Here is a 12437-nt window from a genome sequence, read left to right on the forward strand (position 1 = left end):
CAGGATACTGGGATCATGACCCGAGCCAAAGGCAGAGGCTCAACCCACTGAGCCACCCAGGCGCCCCAGAACCTTTGGTGATAATAGCCTTCGATGGAAAAGTTATTCAATGGAGCAATGCCTTCGAAGAATGCCTCAAATATTTGTCAGTGTCTGATTCTGAGAATAAAGAGTTTTAAAAGTTGATGATCATGGAAGCATTGGTGAGTAAAAGAGAGATGAAAAAGGTCACATAAAGACACAAGAGACAGCAGAGGAAACGTGTGGAAGTGCATCTCTGCATGTGTATGGACTTCTGGTTCTCTTTGAATTAGCAACAGGAGCTTTTCCACCTCTCTCTCCGACTGTTGACCAGCTCTCTGGAAGAAAGCCATGGCTACTTCAGTTTCCAACCAGACTTTGCCCATTCCTTAGGGCTCCACTTGCACTCGGTAAAGGGCTACAGGCAGGGAGCCCCATAACATGCAAGGCCAAGAAATACTGGCTAAGATCACCCTTCAATGTCAGGGCAGGGGAGTATCATTGTGAACTTTGTGGAGTTCTGAGGGCAAGGTTAAACTTTCATCCATCTAATGACCGGGGGTGGTGGGGAGGCCCGCAACCTGGAAGCACACAGGATGATGAAGCTCTTCCCTCTTCATTGGGAAATGAGACAACTACAGGGCATGTGCTGTCAGCAGAAACACAATATTGGAGCATGAACTTAAAGAGTTGTGCTCTTCATCTTGGTGCATTCTCATTCATCAAATTCCTTGATGCCTTTGGGAGCTCAAGAGAAGTTTGTTGCACAAAAAGCAAATTCCTGAACATGGATGGTGGGACAGGTGAAGAGAGGTCAGAGCAAAGGTCTAGGACATGGTTACACTTTCAAGGATCAGTTGCGGTGGACACCATTATGGACTGGCGAAGAGAGTAGAGGACACACTGTATATGTTAGGGGTGGGGTGAGTAGATGAGTAGTGGCATGTAAGTTGAAGGCATGAAGAAAGACCTGGAATCTAGAGACTTGTTGATTAGGTGCAGAGATTTTCAAATGTTTATTAGTGTGGGTTGGACCCAGCAAGAACCAGTTGCAGAATGGACACCAGTGGGGTGGGCACAGCACTCTTGCGTCACCATCTTTTGTTTTGAATTTGTCTTGTTGCATACTTTATTTGACAATGTGATATATGCTCTGGGTATCAAATTAAAAATTAAAAATTCTATACAGTTGAAATATATAAGTCTTCCTTCCATATAGACTCCCAGACAACCCATTTCTTCTCTGGAGACTACCCTAGAGGAGCTATGTCCTTTTCACAAATATTCTGCAAATAATGTGATAGGCTTTTTTTCCTCCTCCTACCCTTCCTTCCTTCCTTTGAACAATGTTAGCATGTCATATACACTCTTCTGCACTTAAAAAATTTTTAAAATATATCTCAGAGATAGTGTTCTATATTTTTATAGTTAGAATGGCCTTTTTTTTATATTAGCTGCATGCTGTTCTCAGCATGAAATATGAAAATTGAGTTAATGAGTCCCCTAGTGATGGACATTTGAGTTGTTGTCAGTCCTTTGTTACTATAAGCAAAACTTCATGAGTATCTTTATACATGTCTTTGCATGCATATGCAAATACAAGATAGATTAATGAGTGGAATTGCTGGGACAAAGATTCATGAATGTTTACCTGCCATCAACAAATGCCCTCCATCTACAGGATTTATAATCTCAACGGCGATGTGTGATGGAGCCTATTCACCCACATCCTTATTTAGTACCTTTTTCCAAAAGGTGTTTCTTTGGTTGACCTGAGATGACCTCTCTTAATAGTGTTGGTTTGCTTTCTCTTAATAAGAGTGACATTGAGAATCAATGTCAATCCCCTTTTTAAGCCATTTTGATTTCCTGACCTTTGCCCATTTGTCCAGAGGAACTGTTTCAGCATTAAGGAAGTTAATCCGTTATCTGGTAACATACTGAAACAGTATTTTTAAGTCTGTCATTGATCTTTTGACTTTCCAGAGGGCCCTCTTCTATGAAATGTGTTTCACAGTGTGGCTGAATTCCAGAATTCATAGTGTGGTTGAATTCATAGTGTGGTTGACTTTTCAGAGGTCCCTCTTCTATGAAACGTGTTTCATAGTGTGATTGAATTCCCTAATACTTTTGCCCTTTTGTGTTTTGTTTCACACTTACAGCTTCCAGACTGTGTGACCTGAAAAACCCTCTCAAGAATTCCTCTAGAAATGTGATTTCTGTTTCTGAAACATTTAAATCTTTGGTATGTATGGAATTCATTTGTGAGTGTCAGGAGCAAGGAAGGAGGACCAGGCCCCAGTGCTGCTGTCTTCCCTTGTTCCCATCAGTGGTGTTGAGTACCTGCTGTGTCCCAGGCCGAGGGCAAGGCGTGGGGTGAGAGCTGGGTGGTACAGAGTCCCACGGTCCCAAAGCAAGTGCTTGCCCTCAGAGGAGATTTTGCTCAAAATATCTGTAGGACAGAGGAAAAATGATTCTGCATTTCCAGGTCTGGCTGAGAGAATTTTGGGGAACCCAGAAAAAGAGACAACGACATGAGCAGCCCAGCCACCTGGCCCAGCTCCTGCCAGTTGTGGCTTCTCAGTCTTTCTGTGTCCCTGTTTCCCTCCCCTTCGTGACCACCTCGCCAGGCCTCCTACACCTCTCTCTTGCTCTCTCTCTGGCTCTTCTCTATATGAAACCCTCGGGACTGGTTACAGGCTCTCTCTAGGGCCTTCTGCTTCTCTGGGTGGTGGGTCTCACCTGCTTCTGCGGTCTTTTCCTCACTGCCCTTCTCAGCCCGCAGGGCAGGGGGGACAACCCTGCTGGCCTCTGATGGCACACTGTCCCATGGGTGCCCCTTTCTATTCAGCTCACGAATGAATCTGGAGAGTTGCCAACCCATGGCATCAGAGGCATTTTTAGAGAGTCGTTTGTGGGCAATTTTTCTTAGGTTGACAATCAGCTTTTCCTTCTCGGTCACTGTCCCGTTGATGTTCAAACCCTGCAGGTAGTGGTGGATGGCGGTGTCATCCCGCAGTCGCTGGTACTGCTGGAAGTTTCCATAGCGCAGGTGGAGCACTTGTCTCTCGGCAGGAGGCAGATCCTTACTGAATTCTTTCTGGAAGTAATACTCTGCCTTGTCATACTGGCCAGTGATGGCATAGAGGCAGGCAAGGTCAGAGCAGGCACGGGGAAGGTTAACATTCAACTCGACAACCCTCTTAAAGTGATTCAGTGCGTGTCTCGTCATTTCCCACAGCTCTGCTTCCTTCTCCTTCGTGGTGTACCCCCGTGACCTCTGTATCTGCCTGATTTTGGCTCTGTAGCAGCATCCAATCTGCAGATGTTGAAAGACATTGTTCGGTACTGATTCTAAAGCCTTTTTAAGTAATTCAATAGCCATGTCTAGAGTACCTTTATTTCGATAATACTTGGCCGCACTGCAGAGTACATCCGTGGGGCATGGCATTTTCTTCAAGGCCTCTTCGACTAGCTTATCTCCTTCAGCTTGTTTCTGGGTCTTCTGGAGAGTCAAAGCCAGGAGAACATGAACATACTGGTTGTCAGGATTCAGCAGGATGGCCTGCCTCAGAAGGTGAACGGTGTTCTCTGTTGGTGCTTTGTCACCCAGACGGTAGAGTGTGATGGCCAGTCCCAGGGAGAATTCCGGATTGGTGGGTTTCTTTTGCAAAGCCTTCTCAAAACACACCTTTGCCCGTTCATAATACTTTTCTCCCCATTTTAAAAGGGCCCATCCTTTTTCACAGTCAATCTCGGGACATTCAATTCTGTAGGAGCTCGCAAACTTCTTGCAAAGATGTCCTACCTTGTCAATGTAAGCCTGTGCTTCTGGAAGCCTGCCCATGTGATAATAGACCCAGGCATAGTTTCCCCAGGTGACCAGACTTCGGATTTTGCCTTGGCGGGCCTGTGTGTGCAGGATAAACTCTTCTGCTTGCTGTAAATATTCCAGAGCTGCCTTGTTCTGGCCTTGGAGGTGTTTAACATAGGCAAACAGATTGTACATGATTGCTTTGAATTCTTTGTTTAGAAACTGTACCTGGTCACGCACTCTGTTCTCCAAGTCATCTAAGGAACTTTCTTCATCATATAAATTCCAGGTAAAATGGCATTTCAGTTGAAGTAAGCTATTCTCCAGGGAATGTTTGGTGATTTCACTGGGGAAGAAGAGCAGACATTTGGGGATGTGAATGAGCGGATGGACAAAGCAACAGGTTTAGGGCGTGGCTACTTGACCACTTCTGAGAAGGCCCAAACAATGCTGGCACTCTGATCCAGAATTGTGAGAAATGAATTTCTGTTGTTTATAAGCTACCCAGTCTGTGGTATCTTGTGATAGACCCCCAAAGGGATGGAAATGATGGGATAGCCCAGAAAGAAAGGGGGAGTGGAGGAAATTTATTAGCCAGCGACACCCCAAGTCCACCGGTCTTAGAGAAGGACGGGCACAGGCATTCTGGAGCTCCAGCTGCAACGGAAGGAAATTTCTCTGTAGAAATTGTTGGAGAATGGAGTGGTAGGTGAGTAATAATATTTAGTGAGGTTGGTTTTTTGTTTCTTTTCTCGAGCATGGACACCAGGGTGTGAGCCTGGGCTTCTGATCCACCACAATATTCAGGGAAACTAAGAAGAAATGCTGGGCTTAGGACACCAAGAAATGAGAGGGGAATCATTTGGGGCTGGATGTGAACAGATATCCCTCAGGGGTCCTTTCCTAGGGATGGAGTGTGCACAGAGTGTTAATTTATTCAGGTTGACCCAAGACAGGCTTTTGGCCCTTCTGACGTGGGGCCAACAAGTGTGGCCCCACCTGTGTTACCATCTCTTCCTTTGCTGAGCTGGCTCTTTGGGCAGATTCACGAACTAGAACAGCTCCAATGCCCTCCACCCTCTACCTGGGTGGGTGCTCCCTGATGCTGCGGTGCACCACCCTTTCGATTTGCTCAGTGATCACAAAGACAGTAGTCTGGTTCCTTACAGAGACAAAGGGACATCTGGAGCACAAGAGACACAGGACACAAAGAGCCCACATGCAAATGCTATTCACAAAAATCAAAGAGCAAACTAGAAAACAGAAATTAAAAAATTATAAGCATGGCAATACCTAATACCTAATTTAATTATTAATTAGGTATTAATTAATTAATACCTAATTTAGTACCTAAAAGGCTCTTTTAGTATTTGTATTTCAGAAGATACTTAGACGAGCAGGTAGTTCAAAATTCACCAACACACATATTAAAAAAAAAGTCACTGATCAAAGAAATGCAAATTAAATCAATAACATTTCAGTGCCATTAAAACTTTGGTTACAGAAAAAGATTTTGAAAAAATCACAGCTGGGCACTTTTACTTGTACATGAAGGTTTGGAACACATTTTGACATAGAACTTGCAGGGAACTGTGGCAAAACATACAAGGAGCTCTTGACATAAAAATTTGTATGTTAAGAATGTATAGAAAACCAAACATTCAGTCAGAGGTTGTGACGGCCTATAGATGTGTCCACTTGGCTAGGTTATCGTGCATGGTTATCCGCTCAAACATGAACCTAAATGTTGCTGTGAAGGTATCTTGGAGACGTGATAAAGTCCACAAGCATTTAATTTTAAATAAGAAAGATTATTTTACATAACTAGGGTGAGCCTGGCTTAACCAGTCAAAAGGCTCGGGAGATAGTGCTGAGGCTTCCTGATGCAGAAATTCGGCCAGTGACAGCAGCCCTCATCATCACCTAGGCCGATTCCTTACATCATGTCTCTTCCTGTATATCTCCTGCTGTCTGCTTCCGTGCTGCACCCTGATTGCCACACAAGTCTGTGAATGAGGGATGTTCATCACAGGATGAGTTACAACTGCTTAAAACTGTAGGTGATGGTGGAAAAACATATTTGAAGGTATCATGAGACTCCCCATGGAATACATGAGACTGTTGTAGCTCCCTCCTCAGATCCTACTAGGATGACATGGTTTATGAAGGCTTCTAACCCTGAAGGAAAGGGAACACAAAGACAGCAAGATCTTGGAAACCCTGGCACAACTAGGCGAGTGGGGATTGCTTTTACCAAACACGGGAACATGGGAGAGCTAATTCTGCCAGCAGGGTGGACCCACCCAAGAAACAACCCATTGATAATGCAGAATTCCCAAAGGCTCAGGAGTTAGCAGCACCGATGTGCTGCAGAAGTGTGTGTGTGTGTGTGTGTGTGAGAGAGAGAGAGAGAGAGAGAGAGAGAACGAACTGGGGTCCCTGGGTTCTCCCGCAATAGAAAATGACCAGAAGCCAAACTGGAAGCTCCAGGCAAGTCTTACCGGGGGCTTATGCTCGAGCACAAGGCGAACACCACACAGGAAAGGGTCCTTCATGCTGGCTCCCGGAACAAACGCCAGGGAAAGATTTTAAAGAGACTGAGAAAAGAAGTGACCTCTAAGGACTGGGGGGCTGGTCTTGGGGGTACAGGGGGTAGGGATGGAGCAGAGACCGGAAGTTCCGTGCGCAGGCGCAGTAGACAGACCCTGCCTCGTGCGTCCCCTCAGCTCATTAAATCTCCACGGTGGGGGGCGATTTTTATGTTACAACGTGGGACACAGCTTGTCAAAGGGTCAGCGCTGGGGTCCACCTCGGAGCAGACTGGTTTGGTTCTGTCTTCGCCAGTCTTCGTGGTGGAGGCCCGTTTGGTTAGCTCCTTCCGCCTGAGTTCCCGCAAGGTGTGTTACTCCGCGGCATGGCTTCGCTGTCAGGGAGCCCCGGGGTTCCGGTCAGGATGGAGGGGACCCCCAGTCCAGTCCCCGCTCTGTCTCAGCAGGAAGACTGATAAAAAGTCAGCTTAAGAAGAAGCTGTCCCAGGGCGCCTGGGTGGCTCAGTGGGTTACAGCCTCTGCCTTCGGCTCAGGTCATGATCTCAGGGTCCTGGGATCGAGTCCCACATCGGGCTTTCTGCCCAGTGGGGAGCCTGCTTCCTCTCTCTCTGCCTGCCTCTCTGCCTACTTGTGATCTCTCTGTCAGATAAATAAATAAAATCTCTAAAATTTAAAGGAAAAAAAAAAAAAAGCTGTCCCTACAGACTCTGGCTCCAGTCCGTGCACAGAAGACTCAAGGAGGGCCCTGTGCAGAGGGTGAGACGGTCGGTCCTGGGCCGCGGTTACAGGCACCGCCAACCAGAGAATTAAATAAAGTTTGCGTGTGGAATGTTGAGACCACGTCTTCCCGAGTTAGTTCTAAAAATGCCGCCGCCAGGCTTACTTCTTCCGGGCAAGGGTCGAGTCGCCTGTTGTGGAGGAAGCGGAGGACGTCCAGGTCACCGACATCAGGAGTTCCTCCTCCCCTGGCGTGGTGGGGTCCCCATGTAAGGACGCCCCTTGCAGGAGCTCCAGGCTCCCGGTGGGCTCTTGAGCGTTTCTCTCTCAGTCATGAACGGGCGTCAGGGAATCCCCAGACATTTTAGGAAAGCCTCCCACCTGCAGGACAGTGGCGCGAACAGGCAGGTGGTAAAAGTGTCCCGAAGGGAGCAGAAGACTTAAAACAACAAGAACAGAACAAATAAAGGGTCATTGATAAATAGAGATACGGGAGAAGACGCTGCATCCATGGAATAAAAGAAAATGCTTGGAAAAACTCTCAAACATTTAAAGAACATGGAAGAAGTCTTGGAAATTAAAACAATTAAATTGGGTGGAAAAACTCAAAAGCTTATGATTGAAAGGACAAATGGTAAGAAAAAAAAATTAAAGGGACAGACTTGGAGGACCAACATCTGAATAATATGAATTCTAGAGGAAACAAGGGAAAGGAAAGGGAGAAAGAACATTCTAGAAGAATGTGGCAGAGTTTCCCCTGAATGGAAGGCTGTAAGTTTCCGCGTGGTAAAAAGAAACTTTAGCCCCTTTCGTCAGACATCTTAATGAGGCTACAGGGGGAGCAGTTGCTCCCCGAGCTTTGCGATGCCACCGGAGGATGAGAAGAAGAAAGATGCTGGGAAGCTGGCCAAGAAAGACAAAGATCCGGGGCACAGACCTGGGGGTGAGGCCAGAAACAAGTGGTGCAAAGGCAAAGCTCGGAACAAGCTCAATAACCCAGTGTCATTTGACAAAGTGACCTATGACAAGTCTGTGCGGAAGTTCTCATGATAAGCTTAGACCCCCAGTAGCTGTCTCTGAGAGACTCAGTATTCCTCCGCCAGGACAGCCCTTCGGGAGCTCCTTGGTCAAAGACTGAGATTAAACTGGTCTCAAAGTCAGAGCTCAAGTCGTTTATACCAGAAACACCGAAAGTGGAGGTGTCCCAGGCGCTGGTGAAGATGCTTGAACATGTCCTACCAAATATACATTTTGAGGAATAAAACTTTATTTAAAAAAAAAAAAAAAAACCTCTTACCAAGTATGTGATGATAAGCTTTTAGAACACTACTGAGCAAATTCTATAGTTCCCCGGGGGGAAAACAATTTATATAACACAACAAGAATCCAAATGCTGTTGAACATCTGAACAACGATGAGAAAAGCGAGAAGACAATGGAGAAATGCCTTCCAAAAACTGTGGAAAGAGAATTTTAAATTTAGAATTCTTGACATAACCACATAATCATTTAAAATGCAAGGAAAGAGTGAAGACCCTTTCATACACTTAAATAAAAAATTTATGTTACAGACACTTGCTCAGGAAGCTGAGAGGAGATGCCCCCTCAAAATTAAGAGTAAGCCCAGGTAGTAAATAAAGAAGTAAGATTTAAAAAACAGATGAGCTGCAAGAGAGGCTCTTACATAAGATGCAGGGGAGAAGGAAATGCTCCATATTTCCCCCACCAACCTGGAGAACAGCCAGTGTAGATAGGAGTAGCTCAAAGGTCCTGTGAGTGATCACCACCGAAACACGACAATGGCAGCCTGCCTCAGGTTTGAAAATACGGAAAGGAGCTTTGTTCAACTAGACTAGAGCTTGGGGCTGAGATGGTGATAAGTGCTTAGAAACAGAAGAAAAAGAAACAAACAAACAAAAGAAAAGAAAAGAAAACCACTTTTGTTTGTTGTTTCCTTTAGCTTCAGAAAAAAAATGAAACAAAATACAAAAAAGAAAGCTCATGGTAGATAGAACAAGACAAACCTCAGCTGTGAATAGGGTTTATGGGATTGTAATAATCCAAATTCTGAATATTGATCCAGCCAAAGTCACAAAATGATATTGGGAGGGGAGGATGTAGGGGAGAAGGTGTGTAAGTGTGAGTGTGTGTGTGTATTGGGGAAGGGGTGCTGTGGTGGAAACAGATAATGGCTAAAATTTAAAAATCAAGAACTTCCAATACAAGCATATTATTTAAGTATATGGTTATAAATAGCACAATAGTCACTGAAAGAATTACTGGTTACCTCTGGGGAATGGGAAATATGGTTGGGGGTGATGGCTGCTGTTTCGCCGACCTTGTAGATGATGTTGACTATTTAAGTGTTGTGAATGCATAAATTTGATTATAAAGTAAGGAATCCGGAAGGAAGGAGGGAAGGAAGGAGGAATCGAAGAGGGGAAAGAGAGAGGGAAGAAAGAACAAAGGGAAAGAAGGAAGGAAGAAATAATGATACATCCATATTTTGCAGCATTATTGAAGCCCTCGAAAATCATTGAAAGATTTTACTGATGACACTCACAATTTGATGTTAAGTGAAAATATAAGATGAAACTGTATGGAATCTATATATGGAATCTATACTTTCAACTTTGAAAAGATTTCTCCCCAAATCTATTTACTCAAGTGTGTGTGTATGTGTGTGTGTGTGTGTGTGTGTATATATACACATACATATATATATGTGTACACACACACACACATATATATGTATGTATGTGTATATATATATATCTCCAATGTTGAAATAGTTTATTTCTGGTTGGTTATATAAGAGACAACGGCATTTTCCCCCTTAGCTGGGATTTTTCCAAAGTTCTTTAGTGTGGTCATAGTATCTTTATCTTGAAAAAAGACCTTCATGAGCCTATTTGGTTTTTGTTTGTTTGGGTTTTAAAGGTCATTGAAGATTAAAAACAAAACAGAAAAGGAAAGTGTGGGTACTGGGAATGATGGAGCCCAATTTCTCTGAAGGCTCTGGGGAACCTCAGGGATGTGAATTCTGGTTTAGTGCCTGACTGCAGTTCTTTGGAAAAGAATAGTTCAATCCAGCCCATCCTTTAGTCAGGCATCCAATGCTGAGCTTATAAAGAGTACGCTTCCCTTAAAAATTCTGATTAAATAGCCCCAAGCTCCTGACTTTTCCTTTCAAATGGAAAACAGGAAGACAAAAGCTTGTAAGAATATTTCTGCCAGGTTGGCATCCTGAGCTGATGAAAATTTGCCTGAAACGGAATGAAGTAAACTTGCCCCTCCCCCTTCCCCAATGCCTCCAGTGCCTTTTCTTCCCTCCTCCAGCCTCTGGCCACGTCCTGGTTAGGATTTCTTTTAAAAGCTTCTACTGGGGAGAAAGCCTGTGTGTGTCTGAAAAGTGCTGCAAAATTTAAAATACCTGCAATGATTATTATCTAGATGTAAGGTATATTAAATATTTAAGCCGGCGCCGAAATCTAGCACTTATAGAAAAATTTGTCTTGACATTTTTCAAAGACACCAGACACAATTTCAAGAGATCAATGCAAGATAAAACCTTTTACCTCATGGTGGGAGGCTTTGGGCTGCCCAGCTGTCCTGCAGTGTTCTGGAAGGGCTGATTTGCTGCTCCGAAATCTGCCTGAGCTGGAAGCTGCCTTGTCCCCCTGGGCAGCCTAGTAGTCTTTAAGCCCACGTGATTGATTAACTAAACCTTTCTTGCCATTTCCAAAGATCAGGCGTTCTGGAGAGAAGGAGCAGAGTATTTTCTGCACCTCACTGAACTCTCCTGCACCACCTACTGGGCACCAAGGAACCAGATCTCTTGCACAACTTCTGAGCACCATGATAACATCCGTAGCTGTTACAGACCACAGCACGCCCTTAATGAATTCACTGCCCTAACCCCTTTAAAAATCTCTGGGCCAAGCAGACACCTTGGAGTTGGCCTTTGGACAAGAGTCCACCTACCACCTTCTCCCCAGGTGGCTAGCCAAGAGTGTAAAGCTCATATTCCTTTCCATTAAAAACTCCCACCTTAAGTACTGGCTTTTGGAGCAAGGGGCAGCCTGAGGAAGAGAAGCACAGCGTTGCTAACGAGGGGTACCTCTCTGTGCTTGCACATCTGAATGGAAAGTATCCTGGCAAGTGCAACTGGCTTTCAGCCATGCTGGTTTCCTGTTGGGGGAAAAGGAGACATGACCAAGGAGAGCTTTGATCTTTCCGACTGGAAACTCAACTGGGACAAAATGTTTTGGAGGAAGCATATGTGAGGATGTTCAAGGTGGAGGAAAATTTCCTGGAGGGAGGACGCGACCTGTAGCAGTCAGAGAACTAGAAATCGCACTGACCACCGTGCCCGTGTGTCTTCAGGAAGCCATGGCCACGGTCAGACCACTGACTAATACTGATGGTGAAGCTCTGCTCAGGACTTTGTAGGACTCATCTGATTTACTCTGTTTGACCCCCATGTGAGAGATGGCCATTTAGCAGATGAATAAGAGAACACTCAGCCTGCTTATGGGTCATGCCCAGGGAGGCTAGTCCAGATCTGTCTGACTCAAGGACCTCACTTGTTTAATTGTGGGGCCTATGAGCAAGGAGTCTTGATCTAAAGATCTCAACTACATGGTTCTTGAACTAAAGATCTCAACTACATGGTTCATTTATACACTGCTGACAGGAGCACAAGTTGGTCCAGCCATTATGGAAAACAGTATGAAGCTTCCTCAAAAAATTGAAAATTGGGGGCACCTGGGTGGGTTCGTTATCTCTCTATCTGATTATTTATCTACCCATCTGTCATCTTTCTCTCTCTCTGTCAGTCTGTCTGAGAATCTTTTGCTCAGACTCGAGAAATTCTTTCAATAGGTTACTGGCCATCTTTATCTGGGATAATCCTGAGTTAAGAGTTAGGAAACTTCAGCCTTGTGAGCCAAATCCATTCCTCTGCTTATTTTTGTATAGTCCTTAAGTTAAGAATGCTTAAAAAAATATATTTTTTTTTTACAATTTTAGGGTTGTAAACACACACATACATATGCACACACAGAAAAATATGACAGAGACCATTTGTGGCCCGCAAGGGCTAGAATGAGAATTATCTACGATCTGGCCCTCTGCGGAAAAAAATTGCTGACCCCTATTATAAGTGAACTCAGTAAGTCTAAAATGGAATTTATCTTTCTCCCCAAACTCCTCTTCTTCTAGTCCCTATATTCATGAAAGACCCCATAATTTGCCCAATTATGCTGCCTCATGGATGAGTAAAGATCCAGGGGAATGTTTTATATTTACTGCCTGCCATGTCCAGATTTGCTTAGA

At 44.6% G+C, this 12437-nt stretch overlaps 1 protein-coding gene across 1 annotated transcript; it reads right to left on the reverse strand.

Annotated features, from left to right (window-relative positions):
• Nucleotides 1-988: 988 nt before the first annotated feature.
• LOC116573547 (interferon-induced protein with tetratricopeptide repeats 2-like) lies at nt 989-11258 on the reverse strand. Its single transcript, XM_032313711.1, has 2 exons — nt 10679-11258; nt 989-4181 (listed from the first exon to the last, which is right to left on the reverse strand). Exons 1-2 carry the CDS (start codon nt 10681-10683, stop codon nt 2657-2659), a joined length of 1530 nt encoding a protein of 509 aa, XP_032169602.1. The 5' UTR covers nt 10684-11258; the 3' UTR covers nt 989-2656.
• Nucleotides 11259-12437: the final 1179 nt, after the last annotated feature.

Source organism: Mustela erminea, chromosome 14, assembly GCF_009829155.1.
Source record: "Mustela erminea isolate mMusErm1 chromosome 14, mMusErm1.Pri, whole genome shotgun sequence".
Lineage (NCBI taxonomy): Eukaryota > Metazoa > Chordata > Mammalia > Carnivora > Mustelidae > Mustela > Mustela erminea.